The 27,410-nt window shown below is 42.6% G+C and overlaps 2 protein-coding genes across 3 annotated transcripts; one reads left to right on the forward strand and one right to left on the reverse strand.

Annotated features, from left to right (window-relative positions):
• Positions 1-1,100: 1,100 nt before the first annotated feature.
• On the reverse strand, positions 1,101-17,356 carry snap47 (synaptosome associated protein 47). The gene is made up of 5 exons (XM_066716272.1): positions 16,488-17,356; positions 15,534-16,065; positions 14,255-14,763; positions 12,276-12,394; positions 1,101-5,235 (listed from the first exon to the last, which is right to left on the reverse strand). Exons 2-5 carry the CDS (start codon positions 16,031-16,033, stop codon positions 5,089-5,091), a joined length of 1,275 nt encoding a protein of 424 aa, XP_066572369.1. The 5' UTR covers positions 16,034-16,065; positions 16,488-17,356; the 3' UTR covers positions 1,101-5,088.
• A 181-nt stretch (positions 17,357-17,537) lies between these two features.
• jmjd4 (jumonji domain containing 4) lies at positions 17,538-22,739 on the forward strand. Of its 2 annotated transcripts, XM_066716282.1 has the most exons (6): positions 17,539-18,226; positions 18,842-19,007; positions 19,381-19,506; positions 19,788-20,055; positions 20,130-20,276; positions 22,065-22,739. In XM_066716282.1, exons 1-6 carry the CDS (start codon positions 17,980-17,982, stop codon positions 22,374-22,376), a joined length of 1,266 nt encoding a protein of 421 aa, XP_066572379.1. In that variant the 5' UTR covers positions 17,539-17,979; the 3' UTR covers positions 22,377-22,739. The 2 variants fall into 2 exon arrangements, with proteins under 2 accessions (XP_066572385.1, XP_066572379.1); XM_066716288.1 differs by lacking the exon at positions 20,130-20,276 and having other exon boundaries at positions 17,538-18,226.
• The last annotated feature ends 4,671 nt before the right edge of the window (positions 22,740-27,410 follow it).

Here is a 27,410-nt window from a genome sequence, read left to right on the forward strand (position 1 = left end):
TCGGTAAAACAAGCTGCTGAAGGGGGACGACGCAGTGGTGTGTCAAGTATGCAGTCGGAGTGGAGAAAGTATTGCCTATATTGGACTGTCCAACTCAGATCCCATTTACAGTGTTTTAAGATATTTTGAATGAAAGAAAGACATAAAAAAGCAGCATAAAGAATCACCAAGATGCAATGTGTTCCAAAACGTATTATTGTCCCTCAACCGGAAAAACAAAAAAGGAAGTAAATAAAAATAATAATTTAATGGTTTAAAGCTATTAACACCATGTGCTGCATTATAGATTACTTACACATTGGTGCCAGACCACTTCCAGTTTTTATATTTGGTAGATGAATGGCTTTTCTTTTCTTTAGGCTGTGCTAGTTAATATATATTACAGAGAACGAGACGGGCGTCCCAAGAGAACAGACAGGAACTACCAGGGAATTCCACAAACCTGGAAATATCCTGCATGAAATAATAACAATATTAATAATAATAACATATTGCATTTGTCGCAGTCGTATGCTAATGCAGAAGAGGTAACATATATCAAGGTTCACAGGGAGCGCAGTTATTTACTTAATATTTAATAACTGTGCCAATAATGCTGAATTTCCAAAAGGTGTGTCAAATACACTGCTAGACAAATAGGAATAGATTAGGCAAGGAAAAGATAAAAGGTTAACATTGCTTCGCATGTGTTTCCCATTATATCTGATTACACGTTGTTCCTCTAAGGTTGTTTTTCATTTTGTTCGGCTGGCTCACTTTGAACAGCTTTCCCATTCGATTCAGGGGACGTTTTCAGAAGTGATATCTCTGTAACTTTGTTAATTTATGGTAAGGTCACAGAGAACAAGGACAACCATGATAATAATAACACAAGGAAGAGGAAATTGATAAATTCTGAAATAAATAAAACACTTAGAACAGCATCTGCAGAAAAAAAAAAAAAAGACAATTATATCAAAGCCAACGTCTCACGGAGATGAAAAGACCATTTTGTCACAGTTTGTTCTTCAATACTAAGTATCCATTGTACCTCTCTACCTGCTCCTTGAGTTTCCAGACCTAATCAAGCTTAACCAATTAACAAACAGAACAAAACAAGCTTAGCTCTTCATGGTAATGTTTAATTACAGTCACATTAATAGTCAACTTCATTTACATGTGGCGTACGAAGCCAATACATAGTACAAGCATGTGTAAAGTGCATTACAGGACAATCCGTTGTGTATGCAATAATAACAACAATGCCAGCACTGCACTTTGAGCAGCTGAGCCAGGCGTGTGCGTCTGCGTTAGTCACAGCATTTCCACCTCCTAAATATGAGGAATCATAGCTCCATGATGCAGTAAATATGCGAGTCAACGGTGGAGAGAAAGAGACATAACAATTAAAAATGTCAGCCCAGGGAGGAGCAGGAGCTGACAGTAGGAGTAACACTAGAGTTACAACAGAGTGTAGAGAGGAGCACATGAAGGGGACAGCTTTAGCAAACAAACTGCGTTGGATACTATAAGCTATTATTAAGAGAAACCACTGCAGTCTTAATCTCAGTTTTCTTCATTATCGGTAGAAAGTTGAGAGTGGAGTGTGAGATGGCCCTCTGAAACGCACAAACTCCTGGACAAATCAGGATCTATACATTCTCTCAAAAGTCCTTTATCCACCATACATAAGAAGCAGGGGAAACTAAACATGACATCCAGGAAAGCACAGCACAATGCCACACTACAGCGTATACAGATTACTATTCAGTTCTTTAGCAGACACCTTTATCTAGGGCGTCTTACAGGGGTAACAATCACAACCACGCAACGTTATACACACACAATACCAGGTAAAAATAAATAGCACTATACAAATAATCTACACAGTTTAGTGAGTACAACTAAGGTAGAAGAGAAGAACAGAAGAACATCTAAATGCTTCTTAAGGAGACATTTAAGGAGGTCTGACGCTGTGCAGGGCCAATATTGTGGCTGACTGATACGATCAACACATGGGATGAGAGGGGACAGGCGGACATCTGGAGATGATAGGACAGGATGAAGACAGTGTTGCATAAGGACGGGGCTCTGGTATTCGGTATGGGCAGCCGTTTGGGGTACAGTGCAGGGACGCAGCATGAGGGACGCACGTGAGAACTGAAGTCAGGGGAGTGGCTGGATATCGAATGATCTGAAGTGTTCAAATATTTAGCTCACTGATCCTCTCCACTCTTGCTCAAGGCCAAGAAACCGGGTCTTTCATTGTATGCAGGCATTTAAAGTCCCTTTTAAACCTCGCCTGCCTAAGACCTGTTAAAAGGTTTAAATTGGGGCTTTTGAGGGAATAATTAACCCAATTACCGAACTGAGATGTGAGGTGAAGTGAAAAGCAGCAGGCCCCGCGGCTCCCCCAGGCAGGGAGCGCACAAACACCGGGCTGGAGCAATGCCGGTCATGCGCCTGCTGCTCCTCTTTAGGCCGCTGCGATTGGCTCCTGGACATGGACGGCCACGGGGTTTCCTGCCTCTCAATCCACCTGAGGTTTAATCACTCATTCGAATCCATTACTGGCTTAACCGCTCATAACCACTACTGTTTCCAGGACTTCTGCCATTGAGGCACAAGATTTAGACAAAGAGCTGGGTTAGCAACGTCACACTTGTTTCGCTGACTGTTTACTCTTCCAATATTGCCAACTGCAGACGCTTGAACTTGAACGCTGAACGCATGCATTAAAGTAGCCAATCAGAGCGTTTCCTCAGTATTGGGGGTCCACATGGGGACTTTAATAAACGTTCAAAAAGTATTACACTGAGCAGTTTGAAGTACACGGAAGAGGACCAGCTGTTATTAAGCAATTTAGAGAACATACTGATGCAGAGACCAAATTATTTCACATCCTTCTGTCTGATCTGATACAAAAGCTTTTCAAAACAAATCAGGATGATATTTTAATTTGTACTGTACACTATATATAATCTTAGACAAAACCAACTAAACTCCAAACAAGTTAATTTAAAATCCTGCAAGTGCAAGCAATCCTGTATCCTCCACTCTCTCTCAAAAACATCGCTGCTTTCTGCACATATCGCTGAACATTGTGAGCATGGAATATAAACATTTTCAATTGAAAACAAGACGACGCATTGAACTAATCACCTCGGCCGCCCGCGCACATTCCAGTTCAGGAACAGTTCTGGAACTTCAAGTGTGTCCTATTTTAAAAAACTCCCTGATTGTGCGTTTTGTTAGTTTAGTTTTTTTGGGGCAAAGAAACAAAAATATAGATCAAGTCAGTGAAAGTCATAATAACCTGACCACTTAACATTTGTTTTCGATTTGCTGAAGCAATCTCTTCAAAACTCTTTAACAATTTACAACAAAAAGGAAAAAGAAGAAACCCTGTAATGTAAACACAGTGCAGCGAACATGTAAAAGCAGGTAAACGCCTGCCTCTCTGAGAAACACCGTTAGTAACCAGGCAACCTTGCTGAAACACAGATCCAGCCTGCTGGGGGGATTTGCCCGACTTTTATGCAGCATTACCACTCCTCGCTCAGGCCCGGCCCCTCAGTCCAAATTCCACACCATGACAGCACGGCCTCCCACCCGCTGTCAGTGTCTGGATTAGCGGTAATCACGGCTCGTAATTATCTATGACAAGGGGTATTATTTCTCTCTTTTTGTTGTTTTGTTTTCCTATCATGGGTAAGAATGGGAGCGTTTCTTTCCAGGATGTTAGTCTGCTGGACGACTCTTCTCTCCGTAAATTATATGTTATATTGTACTAAAAAGAAAAATATATATATCTGTACGCATTGTATGTCAGTCTGCTATTCACCATAAACGATGTTTTTATCTTTATAGAATTTTCCCACATGCCTTTTGCTCAATTTGCACCCCCATTACAACCAACTTTGTGCCAGATCTCTCGACTACACAACTCTCTCCATTAAACATCAGCTGGAAAAGTTACTGAAATTAGCTGTAAACTGTTTACTGTCAATACTTATTAAAGAACTATAGGTGCAGTGCATGCTGGGTCTATATAAGCAACGAGCGACATTCAACCACCTGTATTCACGACACTGGAGGAAGTCAGTAATCGAAAGGCGAAAGGGATTGAGTCCTGACAATATAGGTCATGCAACCCGCTCGCCTAATCAAACTAAAACTAAGTTCTACAATTGTCCGTCATGCACCTGCAAGTGTTGGACAAGCAGGAGTAACTTGTCGAGTGCAGGGACAGATCAGACTGCCTGCTGCAGAGAAGAGAAGTGAACTTACACTAAAAACGGTGTGCATCACATCATTACAAGCCCCACATCAAACATCAAGCATGCTGGACAGTAGCTCTGCTTCTGAGGCTCATGCATAATCTGAATACTCCTCGTCTGTTTAAATACCTTTACAAATTAAGATCCATACTATTAAAAACGACACACAACAACAACAACAATTACAATACACTACAACCATGAAGAAAGCCTCTGCATCCCTGTTTAAAGGACTTAGTGTAAAGGAAAGTGCTCCAGTTTGGGGTGTACGATGATTGCTTAGGGCAGCTGTGCAGAAACATGGAAAGGATTGTCTTGTCTGCAAACTGAAGAAGGCTGCCCTACAAGTCACGCACACCTGTGCAACGCAGCGTAGGCTACCTGTTTATGTACACTTATCATCCTGTTAACGCCCACGCACACGTACGTCTAGCGATCAAAGCTCTGGGGTTAGTGTTCCTGACTGTCAACCGTCTTCACGTCAGAAACAAACAATTGTTTTATTTTTGTATCTGATCCACCTTTTATGGTCACTTAAAACAAATTAGTAAAAAAGTCAACAAACCGAGGATCAAGGAGAACATCAGAGAGTTCCTTCTCTGTGGTTGTAAAACAGCACCCTTGTCATGCTCAACGTAAATCACTATCAGTGCAAGGGACGACAGTTTAAGTCTATAATCCCACGGCTTCCTTGCCCTTTTTTTCTTTTCTCAACCTCCCTCCTAACACCTTTCATCTCAGACTCTTCCGTAGGGAAAAGTGCTGGGTGAGTCCGCACCCTCTGGCGCCTTGTGCCGGCGGCCGTTCCTCCGCGCAAACCCCTGTCCCTTCACAGCAGCTTCCTCATGCGGCGTGTGTGTTTGTCGATGTGCGTGGTCGCCTGGTCGGTGGAGGAAGTGATGATGTCCAGAGCCTCGTCCTGGCGCTCCAGCTCCGTCTCAGCCTCCAGGGCCAGGTTCTTGAGTTTCATCAGCATCTGATCGAGGAGAAAGAAAGAAAAGGCAGAATGTGATTATTTGTCCATAGAAAAGGGTGCATATAAATACTTTTTCTTTTGAATATTACAGATTTTATTCCCCTCTCCATGCAACAAAATGTGCCTGGGCCTTTCCTGTGAGCCGCCCCTGTGTGGGCACCTGAAGGTCATCCCAGCAGAGGCACTAGACTTCAACAGGAGATAAACTTAAGTCGACTGGTGCAAGTGTGATTAAAAACAGCAATTAATAACACGGGCCGCTCTGACAATTGCACAATTGCTGGCTGACAGCGGAGGTGTTTGCCAGGGCTTGATTAATACTCGCACGGGCGTTTAAAATCTGCTCTTGCTAAACGGTGCGCAGTCAGAGGGCAAACTCGAGCAGACGACAGAGGCGTGCGTTATTTGTCCTGCAGTTCATTCTGTGAGCCCTGTGCTCTTGTATAACCAATAACAAAGCCACGTGGGGGACCTTGCACCAGCTAACATTAATCTAACCATTAATCTGCCTGTCTGTCTTATCTGCTCACTATTTTCTTTCTAGGGAAGAAAAACAAACAGACGAGAGTGTGCAGCTGGTACCTCTGCACGGCCCCCTGCTTGTCGCTCTTGGAGGAAAGTTAACCGGAATTCCAGGCCAGTGAAACAGGTTGAAAGTCATCGGCTTTAAAACAGACCGAGATATAGTCGTGATAACGTCGGCTGCATTTGAAAACCTCATTTCCTCGAGTACTGGAGGGTTGTGGGAATTGAGCACCGGCGATAAATACTCGAGGTGCTCAATGCAACAAAAATATGACCAGAAACAACTGATTTGTTTGACACCTTTCAATTTCAGCAGTGACGTCCGCGATTAATAAATAATACTGAAATGCTGCCATTTCGAACAACAATATCACACCATTATTATTGTTCAGGACTATAGCTCTTTATATAATAAAATGTTGGGGCGAACAAAAGGCAATGGTGCTTCAGTGGGTGGAGAAGAGAGATGAGAGCTGAGCCTGCATCAGTGAATGACCGAACTCGACCCAGACTGAGGGAATGGGGGATGCGGAACACGTTTACAGAGGCTCCAATGGGATCCGTTGATTTTATTTTCCACAAGTCTAGGGATTTGCCCAACTCCTTCTGCATCTCAAAAATAATTTTAAATAAAAACTGCAGGCCTTAAAACCATGGTATGATCCAGTTAATGGAACAACTTAAACAAACCAGTGATACACTGAGCCAAATCTAATAAACACTCACCCCAAATCCCACCACACGACCACAGTTACTAAACTAATATTATGATATCCTGACACATACACACACCCAGTGACATGATGTCAGTCTTCACCAGCCAGTAGACATGGGCATAGCGACAGACCACAGGAACCCTGCCAGACAAGCCCGGGCAAACGGCTGCTCCTTCAACACAGATCAGCCGACCACGGGCTTAACTAAAACCAAGTCGCAGTTTAGAATTAAAAATAAAAATAGGATCTCTGAATTCTGAAGATCATACTTCATCCAAACATGTGTACCGGTATAAATGGATTATTGTACCAAGAGTTCTCAATGTCTTCACTCAGCCGGACTGAAGTCATATCCTACAGCGGCAGTGGAAATTGGGCACCACAGTGTTTAATTTATAGTACTTCAGTTGAAACCACCTCCACTGTTATCTGGTTCTCATAAATCACACCAAACCGCAATAAACAACATGCATCAAAACACTGTGGCAAGTCTCTAGCCCACTGAAGAGGATGTTCAGTGGCTTGTCTTATTTTAGTTGACCTTTCAAAACAGGCTGATTATACACATAGATACTGTTAAAAGCAAACATTTAGGTTACATAGTAAGGAATTTTGATGAGGTATTTATACTCTACATAAGTCTTTACAGTATTAATTTCAGGTATTAAAAGCAATTGAGCAAAACTTCAATTAGCCAATCGAAACACTTGTTCCAATTCAAAATTGAACTACTAACAAAGCTTTTACTTTGATGTTCAAAGCTTTACACACGTTGACACGTGGTATCATATTACAATAAGTTAACAACACAAGATCGAGAACCAGCGCCAAGACCGTAGGAAGGCAGAGCTCAGACATGGCGAAAAGAAAACAAGACGATTATTGCCCTTTGTCTGTTGTCTTTTCAATATTGCTCAACTCATTTGCAGAAGCCACAAGCTAATGGGATAATCCTGCATAACTGAATGAATGCCAGGAGCCAAAACTGTTTTAATCATCACTAATGCAATTTTATATGTTTGGAGAAATATGCGCTGTGTTTACCGAAGTCAAAACGGGCCACCTACATTGAAAGAGTGGCTCCGACTGGTGTTGTGCTTATTCATGCAAGGTGATTACTTTACCACTTACTTTAAGGATGCTTTGCAACCACCAGAAACTGAAGTACGCAATAATACAGCGTACTCGTCCCTTTGCAAAATCCATTAATGGGATTGGTGCAACTGGGATTCTGATGCAATTACATTTATGATCGCCTATGAAAATGGGGCTGAACTAAAACCAAGGTTACACTGTCCGAGATCAAAGGTAAGAAGCTAAACGGAAATTAAATGTGCAATATGGCTTGGTGTCGCAAGCTCACAACTGTGGACAAAATGAAGAGCCATCTTTCCATTCATAAACTGAGCTGAATTGGACAAACCAAAGAATGTAAAACCCTTGTCTGTGCTCGAGAAAGTAAAGGACAACGCCAACACTTTTCTTGGTCCTAGCAGGACCTTGAGAGCATCTGCTTGTCCCAAGTCTCCATTGAGAATGCACTGAATGCAAACGCACCAGGAAACTCTGACCAAGATCACTTCCACAGTTTCTACGTCTCTGCGAAAGGCTCTCGTCTCAATATCTGTGTAGTTTGGTCATTCAACAAGAGATGACACCCTGGACTATTTATTCAGAGTGCGAACAGGTAATAGGTAATAGGTAATATCATTGCAAACCCCAGAAAACCGTTAATATGCTAAATAATTAAACCCACTCGTTCATTTTAAATCTACAATTATCTTCCCCTCTCATGATCCACATAAGGAATCACCAATTCCCCGGGGCTGAAAGTGCTTGCATGGGATTACCAGCCATTATTCACACAGATATTAGTCAGGACCTGCTTAGCAGAAACACCTTAACATGCGTGTGTTTCCACAGCTGCACATTTTACTCAACCTACAAAAACACTGTGTTTCTAAACTATTATATAAATAGCATATTTGAATTTGAAACATCACATACATTTACTGGAGTCTATCCAAGTAAAAACCTGCTTAAACAAAGACAAAACACTTCACACATATATCATTATTATATTCACAGACACACATTTAACATGACTTAAAACTCTTCTGTCAGTTGAGTACATATTTTCGCTGTTGCGCACTCCAGACTGTGGTACAACCGGAGCAGAGACATCCCACTAGGTCATCTCAATGTTGGCCGAGCTCCACCACAGCAGGCTAATGACTTGATTATTCTGTATGAGAATTCGGCAGCTTATAGGGACTCTGGAAAGTTAACTATTTGTCTGCTAGTACAGATGTGTTAAAAGCTTTGCACCCGTGCCACTGAAACATGCACGTCCTTGCCGGGCCCAGGGTTACGGGCGTTATCCCCAGTAACAATGACCACCTGTACTGTCATTTATCAATAAATGACGCCAAAACTGAGAAAACTGAGTGACCTGTATTTTTCGTTTTTTTCACATTGTGTTGCGTAAGTGAGAATCTCTAAAACTTATGACAGCTTACTTACTTCAAATAAAATAAAGATACATATAAATATTTAAGCTTGAGTTTTAAAATATGAAATGAACGCATATTTTCCAGTCTGCAGCTCAACTAGATCTAATGCAGGTTGTATTTTAAGACTATGTGCTCCTGTCGAGTGAAGTTAATCATGATCAGTGCATGTTTTCATGTTGATGTTGGTAATGCACATCTGTATCTCTTGTTCTAGGGTTCTAGACTGTTCCTGTTGCACAGCTGCCTGTTTGAATGAATGCCATGCGAGTAGCGGAAAGTCACGGCTTCGTTGTCCATCAAAACCAACCCCTTCCATGTGTCTCTACTTCCAACACCAATGTGACACATATAGCCCTACGCAACATTTGTTGTCTTCATTGTTTAATAAAGTACAGACACTGTGCCCCGTATTTACAAGCCTTCGGCAATGCTCTTCCATATGTTTGCCATCCAGAGGATTTCTCGTGCACATGGGGGAACGTTTAGGACACTATTAATCCTCACAGTGTCAAAAGCTTTTCAGCACTCAGGAAAGTCGTGACTCCCCCCCGGTTCTGTGCAGCCTATGTGGTCTTACGAGTTATTAATCAACTCGCATGCACTGTACACATCACAGATTCAACAGAAACACATATCCTTGAGACAGAGGCAAGCTAGTGAGGTTCCCAAGCGTGAAGGATGATAAATGGTCCACACAAGAAAAATGAAAAACTAGTTTATGTATAATAGATATACGAGACAGAGAGAGAGGGGGGGGGATCTTTGAACTTAACCAAAATGCTTTCTGAAATTACCCTATCAATTGAAACACCGACAAACCCAGGGCCTCTACTGTAACCAAAGCATCGCAGGTGCTCACCAGTACAACCACACGAGTTTCACACTAACCGTGACCCCCAGCTGATATAGCAAAGGGCCAGTCTGCCAAGGAGACAGTCAACACAGTGAACAAAACGGCAATGTATATCCCCCCAATCTGTATTAAAAATTAAACACAGTGATATCTGTGGGCAAGTGCTGGCATTTTTAATCAACTTTCTTGTAAATAATGGGACTGGACTGGGTCAAAGGTCAGCCACTTATATCTTAACTAGTCAAGGCCACTGACGGCAGCCTCATAATTGTTTTATAAATGGTGTTTGAATTGGATATACCAGCGGGTGACAGCAGTATCTAAAGATTTGTTTGACTAATGTTAATAGGAGTTCATTCAGATATATCAACACACACAGCTCCGCTCTCCCACTGCAATGACTCACTGTATTGTAGAGTTGTGCAGCCTTGATTTACTCCAACTTTATAACATTAATCGGCAAGTCAATTATTTATCCTTCCGTATATAAACATACCAATAATGTGGTGGAAATAGGAGATTAAAGAAACATATTAGTGAGAATGAAAACATGATTGGAAGACAAGAAGTGCATTTTTAACGTCCAATGAAGAATTCATTTTTGTTTTTCTCCTCACTCTAGCACTGCCAATATATCCTTAATACAAATGATCCTTCCTACTAGGCACACAAACACAAACAGGCAGCAGAGCAAGAAGAGCTATAATAGAGATTTTTCATCAGCAGCACATTGCCTACAGTTACATTCACTGAACTACTCCAAATTATAATCAAATTAACGTTTTCCTTTCAGTAACAGCACACAGCAATCCATCAGACTGCCGAGAACAGAAATACTGCACACTGCCATGTAAAATAAACACACATCTTCATTAACACGGCACGAGTGGTTGTGAGGCTCTCGGTGTCTTGTCCAGTTCTACTCGGTGATGCATGGGTTAGTGGCTGAAACGCCCACTCCTGGTCTGCCCATCTGCAGCCGTCTGACGGACTCAACAACCCATCATTTAACGTGTCTTTTTTCAAATGTTTTTTCCACCCACTGAAACATGATTAATCAAACCTTGGCGTGAACGCTGTGGGACGACTCCTAATTTAGTGAAGGTGCCAGGAGACAGTTGACTGCAAATAGGATTCTCCGTCTGAAATAAATACAGAACCCAGGAGACTCGGAAAAAAACATGTCAAAAACATTCTCAGTTCTCCCCCTCACGTAAGAAACTGCTGGTGTTGCAGCGAGGAACCGAAACCCTCCTCCAGCTCCGTGCAACATCTGTTTACAGTTCAGAGGAGTACCGGTTATTAGTCAATAGGGACCGTCAAAGCTTGCTGTGCCGTACTGTCAGCACGGCACATTATGCAGACGCAGTAGATGAAAACCCCCCAAAAAACAACAGAATTAATGTTGTGGAAACGATGATCGTTTAAACACAGTGCAACTGTACTGGTGGACAGAAGATGTGTCTAAAAGTGACGTCCGCAGTCCACCTAAGGGCCCCCGAATCAGCCAGTGCTCAAACATGTTGGGGAGGATATAGTTGGGGTCCAACTTCCATGAAGTACCTGTGGAGGCACTTCTCGAACATTACGAGAGCCGGATAAACAATTCCTCAGCACCTGCCTCGCACTGCCTTGCAGCTCACCAACGCAATGGCAGAAAACTTTTAGAGTCGCAGGCAGGATGGCACCGGGGAGCGCTGTGTCTAAATCGTGCAGACTCTGAAACAGGAAGCATCTTGGACCAGGAAAGGAAAGCTGGTCTCTCTAGACAGGTAGTGTTTATGCTCATTCAGCTCCAAGACGCACATTGCATTAATGAAATGATGTGCCATTTCGCTAGACTGCTCTTTGTTGAGCACATGCTTGCTTACAAACGTTTACTATTTTTGATATAAAAAATCTAGAAAATCACTTTGTTACCCAGATTAAACCCTAAGGATACAGACTATATGCAAGTCTTCTTTTTACGCTGCATAAATACATAACATTTAGGTATCCTTATGAGACCAGTCATTTAGAAATAAAAAAACATATTAATTAAGAAGCATATAAAGCGATCTAGAGGTAATATTTATTTCAGCTCATGCACTTTATTGCCTATGATCTGGTGAGGTCAAAAGCATACACTTACACACATTATAGCAACTGCGCTGAAGTGTTGTTTTCTCCGTCTTGACAAAGGAAGTAGGAAAAAGCCAGAACACTGAAGTAGTATACATGTTTTTAAACGGTGTGGTGAGGTCCTGATTGAAGATGTATGTCTTCAAGGTCCAGTGAATAAACCAAACTATTCTGTGAGCTGTGGGCTTAATGAGCATGAAAGAAACAGTAAACCAATATGTGTACCCATATTACAGTCCTCAAAGTCGAGTGCAGTGTGTTGGACAGTACCGATAATCAAACAAGTGCCTCCCGGCCCCCCAGCCCTCTCACCTGCTTCAGCTCCTGGGCCTCGGACTCAGACACTGGAGGCTGTTGGACCTGCACCTGCAGCTGGACCAGCTCACCTGGAGGCAGCTCCTTCAGACACACGCGGTCGATGAAGCCTGTGGCTGGACCAGGAGAAACGAGACAATGGCCTGAGTGTGCGTTTGTGTTCGTCATCTTTTCTCTCTACAGCTCTTTCATTCAATAACGCGAGTACAGAGGGACCAGAAGATGACGTATTAATAATTACAAGAAGAAGAGTGAAATCACCCAGTTAGAATTTTAAATGACGTTTGAGTTGTATTATTATTTGTGTCATGATGTCAAAGATTTGCCTTGGATTGAGATTGAGATTTCAATGAGCCCATGCCATGTCATTCCTTTCTGTCCTTATGCTAATCCAGTTTTTAAATCACTTTCAGTATATGTACCCCAAAAACAAGCACACACTTAAGGGTGACACTGTAAACTGCACTAAGGAAAATATGTACTGTACAGCAGGAGTTAATTATAGTTAAATCACAAAGAAAGGCTGATTCTCACTGAAAATTAACTTCATGGCATCTCTAGCCTGTCGGCTGCAGATATCCTTTGGGCAAAAAGCTTGAGGGACTAAATTGCTCTGACGGCTCAGCAGTGCCATCACATGGTGTATCTGTGGAATGACAGGGCGGCCGTAACCCTGTGTGTTTAGGGTTGTGGGTTTAAGACAACTGTGGACACCCACTGGACTTGCAGAGCAATAAACATCAATGTGTCAATAAATAATTGAATTTAAATGCTAAGCTTTCACAAGTATCCTTGACCTATTTTAAGTGAAGAGCTTCAAAACATCTTGGAACATCCTACCGACCCATCACGCCTCGTCAGTTTCTCTATTCGGTGCAAATATGTGTCCCTACCTGTCCGGGTTCAGAAATCTCTGTGCGCGCCAAGAGCTTACGGCGGGCTCTGCGCTCCCCGTGCGAGGTGGCGGATCCTGTCTTGCACGGATTGCCCAAATTGCAGGAGAGGCAGTGTGTAGGCGGATGCTTAAGCACCGTGTGTGTTATTATTTTACGCAGCCACATGTCAGAGTGCACGCAGCTTTCTGCAGCATGTGGGATATGTGCCAAGGTCGTGAGCTGTTTGTCCGCAGGTAGGAAAGTAAGTACATTAGCATCATGCGCTAAACGTGTTCAAAATAACCACAAACACCTGGCAGCTTTGTAATCAATTCATATTGAACTGCTAGTGAGATTCCCTGCACCCTGCCTGTTTTATCACAGCAGTCTCTTCCCCGACTGCTACACTAGTTCATTTCATCCCAACTGAAGCACAAGGGCAAGCTCTTCAAAGCACTTTGGTAGATATCTACTGCTGTAGCCTGCTATTGTTGTGTTCTACCTTTTTCTTTGTGTTGAGCTTTAAGAAGTTAAACCTACTGAACCATGTAATGGTCTGTCCCTCATCTGAAAATATAGGACTGCTTTGTACTACTGCCCGATTCCATTGTCATTTCTACTTATTAAACTGACTAGCTGGTGAAGGGTCAGCCTAGCAGGTTAGGAATATGAAAAGATCAAGAAAATTATGTTTTTAACATGCTGATTGACTTTGTAATGATTCATTAATGAACAGTATCTCAATACACAGCTGCAGGTGGTATTAAATTAAAACAGAACAGTCTCAAAGGCAACACAACAGCGCCATCTGTCGTGATCGGTGTGACCTGCAGCTTGTTTTCCTTCTTCAGCTGCACACTGTTGTACTGAGCTGTATCTGTTCAAAAGGAATCAGCTTTACAGACAGAAAATGTATTTTACAGAAAATGTCAGCATGTGTTTGTATATTTATCTTTCTCTGCGTGGCACATGATACATTTTTAGTGAATTCCAGCAGTTTTATAAGGCAACAATTCTATCCTCGATCTAGAGGCAAGACAATGTCTGTGTTGCATGCTCTGAAGTGTGTGTGTGTGTTTATAGTGCAAAGGTTTGAATTACCTGTGTTCCATATAGAGCCTTCTGAACCAGATGGGGACGTGTCGGGTGTCGACTTAAAAGCCGCGTAGTCAGGCATGAACTCCACCTTCTTCTTGTACTGCATCTCCAGCACAGACAGGGCTTCAGGCATCTTGGCGGAGAGGAGCCTGTAGCTGATGTCTGGCTTCCCGATGAAGCGCTGCCGGACACTCAGCTCGTAGGGGCTGTGGACCCGGATGTCATCCACCTCTGTCCTCTCAAAGCGGTGCATCAGCTGGGAGCTGCTGTCGCTGACCTCCAGGGCAGACACCTGCACTGTGAGCCTCCCCGGCTTCACGTTGGAATCCCCTCCTTTGGAGAAGATCACAGGGATGGTGGTTATCACCCCCTGCTTCCCAGGGCCCCTGGCAGCCGCGCCAGATGCCGGGCTCTGAGTCTTCGCTGCCTGCTGGCTTTTGGCTTCCTGTTGGCTCCTCCAGGGGAGTTTAGCAAAGGGCCACCAAGGGGGGGACTCCAGTTCTGACAGCAACCTGGGGTGTGGGGAGAAAAGAGAGGGAGAGGCCAATCAACATAGAAATCAATATATTTTTCCCAAACCGTGCCCTTGTACACAGTCCAGAGTTTGAGCTCCTTAATCCGCAGGTCTGTTTTGTCTGAGGTGATTTCTTTCATGAACAATCTGATGGAATAGAAACAATCATGCACTGACGATTTCTGGCAAGAAAAAACTTTTTTTTGTAAGGAACAAAAATCCTGAGGCATTTTAACAATGAATACCTTTGTAAATGGTTTTCTCCTAATGCTCGTTAAGATTTTTTGTTTTTAGCTGGAAATTCTGAGTGTACAAGTGTTTCCAATCTACCAAAAATGTGCAAATGTATCATTTATTTTCAGTTACACAGAAAGGCCAACGCTGTACCATGCCTTCGCTATGTGATGAAGACTTTCTCTCCACCTAAGCTCTCTGGTTTTCCAGACATTGTAAAGCACAGTGTAGGAAAGGACAGATAAAGGAAACAGAGGCTTAAAGCAAAAATGTGCACCACCACAAAATATGGCTTGTCCTACTATTTGCACTATGGAGAGCTACAGAAAAAAAGCACTTTCAATATCTATGCACTTAAACATTGTCTTGTCTATTTAAGCTGTCTTATAATGTGACATTGTGTTGTGGCTTCGATATTTCTCTGTCATTCTAGTAGGGATATACTGTACAGCACTTTGAATTAATTTCCACCATAAGAAAAGTGCTGTAAAATCTATACTGTAGTACAGCATATAAAGTCCCAGCTTCACATACTTGTCAGCCACGTCTAGATCGGACTCAATCTTGTCCAGCCCTGAGATGATGTTGTCAAACTGCTCCCCCTGATGCTGCAGCACCTTCCCAGTGTCCTCCAGTCTCCGCTGGGCACCCGACACCAGCCCGATCAGCTCCTTGCCTTTGCTGACCTCCGGGTCAACGGCCGTGGCTCCCGGGGGGGAGAGCAGCTGCTCCCTCCAGAAGTGCTCGAGTACGTTGAACACGGCGGCCCGGCTGGGATGCAGTGAGCTGAACCAGTGCTTGACGTTGCCCTCCTCCAAGATGGTGAGAGCACTGAAGATGAAGCTGGACGACTCTTTCTTGATCTCCATGATGCGGGAGAGCTTGAAGCTGGCCAGGCTCTCGCCCTCCTCCGCCTTAGCGGCTGTGAATCTCACGGAAGAGCTTGTCAAGGAGAGCGTGCCACTGACCCAGCGCTTCTCACTGTTGATGTAGTAGGAGCCTGGCCAGCTGTGAATGGGCACGTTCCTGCTCATCTTGGTGCCACCGGTCTGCACAACCACTGCTTCTGCAAAATAAACAAGGGCCCGGTGTCATTATATGATGGTTCTGTTGATTCTCAGTGACTTGCAAAATCACAAGTCCACTTCTCTCTCTGCAGAAAATCACGTGTAAAAAGATGATCAGGGAAGCGGTGGTAGTCATTTATGAAGTCAAGATGATAGACCGCAATGGGGCAATGGGGCATCTCTGTTATTTTAATAAATTTTACATCCCCTGTCTATTCAGTATTGCACAGTGTATGATGCCACATTTTAAGACAGTTATAGCTTTACCCAATTTGTTGTACATCAGCAACCCCGTGTGCAACAGGAAGACAAAGCTTTAAGAACTGTCCTGATATAATCTCACCAATCAATGCAACAGTGACAGTATGGAGCAATAGTCTTGACTTATAAGTTATTTTAGCTGCAGAAGGCGTAACTTTACCTGATGGTGTAGAGAACTGTTATTTCTTAATGTGTCTTTGTTGAACTTATTTCCAAACGTCCATATTCTTTAAATTAAAAAACAGACCCCCACCCCCCAAAACAGTCCACACTTGTTTATGTCAAATGTTCGCATGAAGTCCATAGAACAATTTTCTGTAGTGCTTTGATTTTTAAAGCCTTGCTTAATAATATAAATAACACATACAAGCTTATACAACAGTCGACAGTACAGTTCCCTACATATCCCAAATAACTCAAATGTTTAGGTGTTTCTCAAGACAGGTTGATGATACCTGAAAACTGATAACCCCCCAAATGTGAAACCCAGACCCTCAACCATCACACGTCACTACGGCGGCACCGTGTTTGTTTGTCCGTCTGTATGTGTTGACGTCATCGGCGCTACTGAAACCGATACTTATTATCTGTTTTGCTTTTATTTCACGGCTTAGTTTCGTTACACTGATCACACACTTTTAACTTTAGTATAAATGCAATTATTACATCATAGATTACCGATGTCGTCGTTGTTTTACATGAGACACACAACCCAAATCATGATGTTTATTTTCTAACGCGACGATTCCTGCCGGAGCCCATTACCCCCTTTTCTGTACAGATGCGCAGTTATTGTTCATCATTATCACTGTCGTTACTACTTTACTGTCATTGTTAAAAGGCATTAAACGTTATGTTTTCAGTAAACTAAATGCACGGTTAAAACATCCCCCTTGCTGCTGCTGATATAGGACAACACAGCTTCCCTGTGCAGCATCTGTTCTGCCTTTCGATCCAATGTGTCATGGCGGTGCGACACTATTTACAGTCCGACGGTGCAACAGGGTGTTTTGTTGCGTCACTGCGAGTGTGTTGTATTTTACGTTAGTTGTGCTGTAAATAATTAAAAAGCTAACTATATATTCAGGATATCCAGATGATTATAACTATCAAGAAAGAGTGGAAGGAATATGCTTCCCATGGGACCAGGAAGGGGAGATATACCTTTAATACAGACGGTGCATCGCTATAATGTGTCCCCTTCGCATTGCAGTTCCGCGTTAGCCAGAGTCTCGTAGATATCTAATGAATTAGAGGTTTAAATGAAGAAAACACAACACACTAGTCCGGTACAAGCCTGCGTGGTGTCTGTATGTCAGCTGCTCATGATAATAGTAGATCAATTGATAGATTTAAAAAAACGAAACGATTTCAGTAACTTTATATGGTAAAGCAACTGACACATACGAGGTTATTTATATTTATAAACACGTGGATGTCATCAGCAGGGTGCAGATGCAGTTTCCTAGTCAATATGTTTCTGTTATTGTTTAATACAAACACAGATCAACTGTAAGCGGGTGGCACTCATGCAGTAAAAGGCGCTGCATTGTGCATTATGATCTTGAGCACTTTATGACATTTGAGTTCACTTGCATGTATTCGCATCGTGTCCAGCGCTTGACTTGTTCAGATGAGCTTTTCACATCATAATGGACAAGGAGACATTTCTCGCGGTTTGCAGTGCAGTCCGGGTCCCCAGACCATCATACGACCAGGCCTGTGTTGCTGACTACATGGAGGCGGACGGTCTCAGCTACTCCAGCTTCTTCAGGAGATACCTGCTGCCAAACTGCCCGTGTGTGTTGGCGGGGAGCCTGACGCAGGAGTGGCCCTGCAGGAAGCTCTGGGTCACCGGGGAGGGGAAGCCTGACTTTCAGCGCCTGCTGCATGATTTTGGTAAATCTTGCTTTCCTGCTTCGTATAGGCATAGTTTCTTGCTTTGTTTCAGTTATCTGTCTGGTAACTTAAAACACAGCGTTTGTGAAATGATAGCAACATGATGTATCACATTTTTTGTAGCATCCACTAGGTGGAGTCTGAATCAACCAGCCTAGCCTCCTGTTCACTGGCCCCAATCACAATTAAAGAGGATTATTAGTATTATTATTTATGGAGTGCTCTGTTTTCATGATGTGAACCAACCCCTTGCAATTCTCCAGTCTTGTTAGAACAGGACAAAGTGAGAAGTTGAAAATACAAATGATCAACCATTAGTAAAGACTTACTCACGGTAACACCGCACAAGTTCTTGTCTTGCCTTTATGTTAATCTTGTTTGTGTTGGTTGCTTGGGCTCTGGCACTGGGGGACGGGTAAACTTTAATATTGCCAACTGGGGAAGCTGCTCCAGAACTGCAGGAGGAACCACAAACTGTTGCTGATGCCATGATGATTATGATATATACATTGTAAATATGTTGGCTACAGTATAATTTATATCTGTAAATCGTCCTGGGTCAAGTTGTCTGCTAATTTACAAACAAATAACATACATTTTGACCCCTTACCTCAGGAGACGCACAGGTCCCAGTGGCAGACTGCAGTGTGAAGGAGTACAATGCCAATCCAAAGCAGATCCTCCCTTTTAGAGACTACATTGCCTATTGGAAAGAGTACATTCAGCTTGGACACTCATCTCCCAAGGGATGCTTGTATCTCAAGGACTGGCATATGCACAGGTAAGAACTGGAGTGAAGCCTTTGGGACTCGAGGCCCTGGTGGTGCCCTGTATTCTCCACTGCCCACTGACCTCACAAGACTGTCTGCACTCTAGGTTTCTCCAGGTTTACTTAAAGTCTTCTAGCAAAAGAAGTTAAACTGCTCGGCCTGCTGTCATGATATTTAATCTTACACATGAGGACAGGTATCTATAACCAGCTGCTAGGGGTGTTTTATTTATTGGTAGGAGCATTACAAACATTGGTATAAAGCACACAATTGTAAGTGTTTAATATTATAGCCTTTCAAAATGTAGCCTAAAGTTTACAATATAATCAACACTTTCTTCGAATGTACTACAAGGTACTGAGGCTGTCTTGTGTTTTCTGACAGGCAGTTTCCTGAGCACAGTGTTTACAGAACTCCTGTGTATTTCTCCTCTGATTGGTTGAATGAATACTGGGACAGCATTGAGGTCGATGACTATCGCTTTGTCTACATGGGACCTAAAGGCTCTTGGTATGAAATGTCATCGAAATAAATGCATTACACTTCCAGGTCTGCTATATATTAAAACAAACAGACATCTCTTTGTTGGCAGCATGAACACTTTATGTGTAGTTGGTTAGGGACTTATTTTTTCTCTTTCTCTGGTGATTTAGTCATGTAGAAGTACCCTGGCACTGATTATTTTTCTTTTATCTTTCTGTTTTACATTTTAACTGTGCGGAGATGTGTATTGGTGTGCTGTTATAACAGAGAGCCTCTGCTGTCTGTCGTTCATTCTTCCATTGAAACAGGACTCCCTTCCACGCCGATGTCTTCCGCTCCTACAGCTGGTCAGCTAACGTCTGTGGGAGGAAGAAGTGGCTCCTCTACCCTCCAGGTCAGGAGGAATACCTCAAAGACTGCCACGGCAACCTCACTTTTGACGTCACCTCACCCGTCCTCCAGGACGAGAAGCTGTACCCCCAATACCACAAGGCCTGCCAGCCTCTGGAAGTCATCCAGGAAGCAGGCGAGGTCATCTTTGTGCCCAGTGGGTGGCATCACCAGGTCTATAACTTGGTAAGTATGGGCCTGGTTACCTGACTGAACACATGGCGTACGCCATCAGTTTTGATAAGGCTCTGTTGCTTTAGGAGGACACCATCTCCATCAATCACAACTGGCTGAACGCCTGTAACCTGGACATCGTGTGGCAGTTCCTGCAAGGGGAGCTGTCGGCAGTGCAGAGCGAGATTGAGGAGTGGAGGAGCACCATGGAGAACTGGCACCAGCACTGCCAGGTACGGAGGCCTTCCCCACGGGGGCTGTTGAGATGAACGTGCTCTGATGGAAGTTAAAAGCTTCAGGGTATCATCTGAGGTTCCATCATACCTTCGAAGCACTTTGAGGTCCTCGGTTTGTCTCAGAAAATGTTTGACGATTCAGTTTGAAATATAGGAAGGATAATCCTTTGCATGTAAGTACTGCAGCTGTCAGATGTATTATAAAATGATTATCTGAATAGTGAACTTATGATCAAACTAGAGGACTATGATCATATACACTCACCTAAAGGATTATTAGGAACACCATACTAATACTGTGTTTGGCCCCCTTTTGCCTTCAGAACTGCCTTAATTCTACGTGGCATTGATTCAACAAGGTGCTGAAAGCATTCTTTAGAAATGTTGGCCCATAATAATAGGATAGCATCTTGCAGTTGATGGAGATTTGTGGGATGCATATCCAGGGCACGAAGCTCCCGTTCCACCACATCCCAAAGATGCTCTATTGGGTTGAGATCTGGTGACTGTGGGGGCCAGTTTAGTACAGTGAACTCATTGTCATGTTCAAGAAACCAATTTGAAATGATTGGACCTTTGTGACATGGTGCATTATCCTGCTGGAAGTAGCCATCAGAGGATGGGTACATGGTGGTCATAAAGGGATGGACATGGTCAGAAACAATGCTCAGGTAGGCCGTGGCATTTAAACGATGCCCAATTGGCACTAAGGGGCCTAAAGTGTGCCAAGAAAACATCCCCCACACCATTACACCACCACCACCAGCCTGCACAGTGGTAACAAGGCATGATGGATCCATGTTCTCATTCTGTTTACGCCAAATTCTGACTCTACCATCTGAATGTCTCAATCGAGACTCATCAGACCAGGCAACATTTTTCCAGTCTTCAACTGTCCAATTTTGGTGAGCTTGTGCAAATTGTAGCCTCTTTTTCCTATTTGTAGTGGAGATGAGTGGTACCCGGTGGGGTCTTCTGCTGTTGTAGCCCATCCGCCTCAAGGCTGTACGTGTTGTGGCTTCACAAATGCTTTGCTGCATACCTCGGTTGTAACGAGTGGTTATTTCAGTCAAAGTTGCTCTTCTATCAGCTTGAATCAGTCGGCCCATTCTCCTCTGACCTCTAGCATCAACAAGGCATTTTCGCCCACAGGACTGCCGCATACTGGATGTTTTTCCCTTTTCACACCATTCTTTGTAAACCCTAGAAATGGTTGTGCGTGAAAATCCCAGTAACTGAGCAGATTGTGAAATACTCAGACCGGCCCGTCTGGCACCAACAACCATGCCACGCTCAAAATTGCTTAAATCACCTTTCTTTCCCATTCAGACATTCAGTTTGGAGTTCAGGAGATTGTCTTGACCAGGACCACACCCCTAAATGCATTGAAGCAACTGCCATGTGATTGGTTGGTTAGATAATTGCATTAATGAGAAATTGAACAGGTGTTCCTAATAATCCTTTAGTGTACTCTCGCTCCAGTTCGAACGCCGGCCGGAATATTCTGTTTACACTGTAACCTTTTGATCGCATTTTCTTTTCAGTTGTGCAGTTTGTGTTGTGAAGTTCTCTGCTGTGTCTTACTCCAGGGAACAATGGCAGACACCTTTGCAAAACACAACAGTGAAGAAATAGTTTTGGTTCTTCCAGTTCTGTCCTGGTGTCCATTAGCTACACCTTGTGATCTCTGCACTGCAAGATGACTGGATGTTGGTGGGTCACAGCAACCCATATATATATTTGTGTACAAAATAAATCCTTACACACATCTTGTATGTGTTACAGGTGATCATGAAGTCATGCACTGGTATTGATTATGGGGAATTTTACACATTTCTGAAGATCATCGCTGAGAACCGTCTGTCAGTCCTGGGCATCCACGCAGACTGCACATCCTCTGGCTCCTGCAGGAGAACACCAGACACTGTGGCAGCTCTGGGTCCCCACCACGCGACCTTTGACCTGCAGAGAGTGGCACACATCTTAGAGTGCCTGCTCAGCGACCAGGACTTTCAGAGGCTGGACACCGATTCCCTGCCTTCGGAGCCAGCCAGCCTGCTGGGGCAGATCACAGAGGCCGTGGCGTTGGCACTGTGACGATACCGACTGCAATTTGGGAACCAAGATGCTGAAGTACTGATGATGGAGTACTTTGTGCCACACATTATATTCTTTTAATCTCTGCCTCTTGCAGTCCAGGACTATATCGCATGTAAAGCCTGCAGCAGACATCAGTCTTCAGGGTGATCTTTTTTTTCTTGTCCTGGTTTTGATTTTTTTCTGTTTATGCCAATGATTAGGCAAATGTGGACTGACCAAACTGTCCGTGCTGTTTTATTTATTTTTAGAAGGGAGGATTGCAAATCCTTGGGTTTGTTCATCTTGTATGATTGCTCTTGTTATATATAAATATTCAGCCTTGGTTTAATAAGTGCAGATTAAAGATATTACAAAACTTTACACTCGATACACAACTTAAATGTTATTCATGTGCAGGGGGTTTGATCAGAACTAACACACAATCGTGATTATGTGATGGCAATGCCCCCACACCTCTCTCTCTGTAGTGGACACATAGTCTCAAAACTAAACCTCTTTTTTGAGGATATTATGATGTTACTTCCATCAGTAACAGAACAACAACATAATGTGCCGTCCCCCCTCTAAAATATTAAACAAACAACACACGATACGATGAATGAGGAAACTGAGACACAAGTAATGAAAGCTTTTTGGTGAGAGGTGCCTTTTAGACCTCGAACTTCACAGTTTGTCATAATAAAAGTCAGACTTACTGTATGTAGAGAACATATATGGTACAAGAAACTAATTGTCAACTAATCTCTTCGGTATCCATAGAGACTGAATTTCTCTCTTTTCCTTCCTGCTTTTTTTGCTGTTTGGTTTTTCTCTAGATTGATCTGAAATTGTAGCTGGAGGCACTTCAATTTCTTCATCATCTAATTTTGCTTTATACTACTATTCAACGAGCTTAGTAAATACACTGCGGATGATCATATTTGTTATTAAATATAAAAGTCAATAAAAAGCACTTAGGAACTGCTAGTTCATAAGTGGAAAACACTGAGAGGTTAGGAGTTCATTCAATTATTCATTAAAATATCCGTAGGCCCCATAGACTTAGTTTAAAATATTTTAAGTATTTTACTATGAATATTTCTGTTCCATTAAATGCTGCTGCTCATAATTCTGCAGTGAACATGATTTTAAGGAGCATAAAGTGATATTTGTACAAAAGAGGTTAGTTATTTTTGTAATGTTTGATGTTTCTAATCATTAGAATTTGGTCTGGAGCAAAATATTGTGAAATATTCTCTCTGTGAAATTGGAGGAATCGGATTGTCCTTGAGACACATTGTGTACTTAGGTTCAGGCTGCCTTGAATAAACAGAGCCGGAATACTTTCCAAATTGTAGAAATCCAAAACGCTATGAAATAGTGAGTGTTAATATCCAGAGACTAGTCATACGTGAATGTAAATAATTGTTTATTCTGGACTCATACATAGATAAGATAAAAGCAGGGTCAATGTTCTGTGATTCTGACCTTTCCCCTATTCAAGGTAGCAAGCAATTTGATTGGCCAGACCACAGCAGAGTTGTTTTGATGTCTAGACTTCATGTTTGGATGTGAGGGCGGTAGCAGTTAGTGCCTTCAATACAAATACTACCCTGTCTGATCTATAACCATGAAGTCACAATTCCTTCACAAACGATCAGCTGTGCACTCATACAAATCAATACAACATTCTATTTAAACATTACTCAAGTTCAGTAGTACAATTAAGATAAAATACAAAGCAATTTCATATGCACTAATGTAATTTTCAATTTGTAATTTATACTGTGTTTAATACTACTACTACTACTAATAATAATAATAATAATAATAATAATAATAATAATAATAAAAAGCATACATCCTAGTTCAAAAAGGTACCAAGTGCAGACATGATGCAGTGATAGGGATGAGCTACAGGGGTGGGGGGCATAGGAGAAATCACAGTAAAACAGTAGGAGTTATAACAATGTAGACGTAAGCATTCCTGCTCTGGTTTACGTGCCATTTCAAAGCTATAGTGGCTCTCAAAAGTATTCACCCCCACTTTTAATGAAATCAGAATGGATTTAATCAGGAGTTTGTGTCACTGATCAACACAGAAAAAGTCCATAATGTCAAAGTGAAAAATATAATCTGCAAATTGTTCTAAATGAATTACAAATACAAAACAGAAAATACTTGAATGCATAAGTAATCACCCCTTCAGTCAATATTTGGTATAGGCACCTTTGCCAGCAATTACAGCCATGAGTCTGTGTGGATAAGTCTCCACAAGCTGTGCACATCTGAACACAGCAATTTATTACCTTTGGTGAACAGCAGTGTTCAACTCTTTAAACATATTCTCAATTGGATTTGGATTGGATTGGATTGGATTTCTTAATAATGGACTTTACTGTGCTCCGGGGGATATTCAATGCCTTGGAAATGTTCTTATATCCAACCCCTGATTGGTGCTTTTGAAGAACCTTATTCCGGATATGATTTGAATGTTCCTTTGTCTTCATGATGCAGTTTTTGATCCTGGGTCTCCATTGTCCAGCAGGTTTGAGTGACGGTTCCTCCTAGCCCAATCAGTGAGCAGGTGGGCTGGTCTGACAGTCTCCACTCTGCAATACATCTGACGTCACCGCTGACTGACCCATAGAGTGGAGCAACTACATGCAATTTAATTATGAACAAAGCATGCTTTTAATAAAAGTTGTGGACAATCACTTTCTACATATTACATGTGTTTATTTCATACAGCCTTTATTCGCATCTTTATCAATGGAGCTAGTCATTTTGTTTTGTAGGTGACTATATATATATATATATATATATATATATATATATATATATATATATACACTCACCTAAAGGATTATTAGGAACACCTGTTCAATTTCTCATTAATGCAATTATCTAACCAACCAATCACATGACAGTTGCTTCAATGCATTTAGGGGTGTGGTCCTGGTCTAGACAATCTCCTGAACTCCAAACTGAATGTCTGAATGGGAAAGAAAGGTGATTTAAGCAATTTTGAGCGTGGCATGGTTGTTGGTGCCAGACGGGCCGGTCTGAGTATTTCACAATCTGCTCAGTTACTGGGATTTTCACGCACAACCATTTCTAGGGTTTACAAAGAATGGTGTGAAAAGGGAAAAACATCCAGTATGCGGCAGTCCTGTGGGCGAAAATGCCTTGTTGATGCTAGAGGTCAGAGGAGAATGGGCCGACTGATTCAAGCTGATAGAAGAGCAACTTTGACTGAAATAACCACTCGTTACAACCGAGGTATGCAGCAAAGCATTTGTGAAGCCACAACACGTACAACCTTGAGGCGGATGGGCTACAACAGCAGAAGACCCCACCGGGTACCACTCATCTCCACTACAAATAGGAAAAAGAGGCTACAATTTGCACAAGCTCACCAAAATTGGACAGTTGAAGACTGGAAAAATGTTGCCTGGTCTGATGAGTCTCGATTTCTGTTGAGACATTCAGATGGTAGAGTCAGAATTTGGCGTAAACAGAATGAGAACATGGATCCATCATGCCTTGTTACCACTGTGCAGGCTGGTGGTGGTGGTGTAATGGTGTGGGGGATGTTTTCTTGGCACACTTTAGGCCCCTTAGTGCCAATTGGGCATCGTTTAAATGCCACGGCCTACCTGAGCATTGTTTCTGACCATGTCCATCCCTTTATGACCACCATGTACCCATCCTCTGATGGCTACTTCCAGCAGGATAATGCACCATGTCACAAAGGTCGAATCATTTCAAATTGGTTTCTTGAACATGACAATGAGTTCACTGTAGTAAACTGGCCCCCACAGTCACCAGATCTCAACCCAATAGAGCATCTTTGGGATGTGGTGGAACGGGAGCTTCGTGCCCTGGATGTGCATCCCACAAATCTCCATCAACTGCAAGATGCTATCCTATCAATATGGGCCAACATTTCTAAAGAATGCTTTCAGCACCTTGTTGAATCAATGCCACGTAGAATTAAGGCAGTTCTGAAGGCGAAAGGGGGTCAAACACAGTATTAGTATGGTGTTCCTAATAATCCTTTAGGTGAGTGTATATATATATATATATATATAGATAGATAGATAGATAGATAGATAGATAGATAGATAGATAGATAGATTGATATGTGTGTGTGTGTGTTTCTTACCTAAACATAAACTGGGACATCACATGCTCTTAATGAATACGATGCCCCTCCATTTGCCTCTTGCAAAATGACGTGATCTACATCAGTCTGGCGCTGTTACCTGAGCAGTTGAATGAAAGTGCTCTGCAGGTGACATTAATATGAACATGATATTAAACATGTTACTGTGCACGGAGCAGGTGAGTTCTGTGTTGTGTGTCAGTGCTGTGTGTATGGGCTCTAATGGCGGTGGGATCCAGTGATTGTCCAGCTCTTGACTGCAGGTCTCTGCACACACATGGTGTTTAATGAGTCGCTGAATCGGCACTGCTGTTGAAACTGAGACAATCGATACCATCAGAGATCACCAGAGCAGCCCACCTGCTCACTGATAAGGTCAGGAAGAACCGTCGCTCAGATCCTTACGCTTGCCCATTTTTCCTGCTTCTAACACATCAACTTTGAGGACAAAATGTTCACTTGCTGCCTAATATATCCCACCCACTGACAGGTGCCATGATAATGAGATTATCAGTGTTATTCACTTCACCTGTCAGTGGTCATAATGTTATGGCTGATCGGTGTATGTTTGTATTTGTTTATCCGCATAGTCAAGTATCAAATCATTTAGGCTATCGAAATTAATTTTCTCACTATTAGCCACGTTTAATGTGATACCCTTTAGCTTGATACAAGCTTTCCCTCCTGAGAGCTTATATCCATAGGATGTAGGTCCTGTAGCAACAAACTCGGTAATGTGCTGATCTGGAGGCAGCTCACTTGTCAATTGCCCCAATTGCCTAATTCAGGGTCCCACTGTCCTGGCCTGCTTACATAAATGATTGAATCAGTGTCATAATACAAACAGCGATCTTGTAATGCATGCAGAAGAGAGTACAGTTCTA

Source organism: Amia ocellicauda, chromosome 2 (assembly GCF_036373705.1).
Source record: "Amia ocellicauda isolate fAmiCal2 chromosome 2, fAmiCal2.hap1, whole genome shotgun sequence".
NCBI classification, from domain to species: Eukaryota; Metazoa; Chordata; class Actinopteri; order Amiiformes; family Amiidae; genus Amia; species Amia ocellicauda.

Excerpts from the sequence above, each read along its gene's own strand:
- snap47 (XM_066716272.1), bottom strand. The coding sequence starts at position 16,033 with ATGAGCAGGAACGTGCCCATTCACAGCTGGCCAGGCTCCTACTACATC. Across the intron at positions 14,764-15,533 it reads GATCTAGACGTGGCTGACAA|GTTGCTGTCAGAACTGGAGT; the intron begins GTATGTGAAGCT and ends CCCACACCCCAG. Across the intron at positions 12,395-14,254 it reads AGGCTCTATATGGAACACAG|CCACAGGCTTCATCGACCGC; the intron begins GTAATTCAAACC and ends CTCCTGGTCCAG.
- jmjd4 (XM_066716282.1), top strand. The coding sequence starts at position 17,980 with ATGGACAAGGAGACATTTCTCGCGGTTTGCAGTGCAGTCCGGGTCCCC. Across the intron at positions 19,008-19,380 it reads AAGGACTGGCATATGCACAG|GCAGTTTCCTGAGCACAGTG; the intron begins GTAAGAACTGGA and ends GTTTTCTGACAG. Across the intron at positions 19,507-19,787 it reads ATGGGACCTAAAGGCTCTTG|GACTCCCTTCCACGCCGATG; the intron begins GTATGAAATGTC and ends CCATTGAAACAG.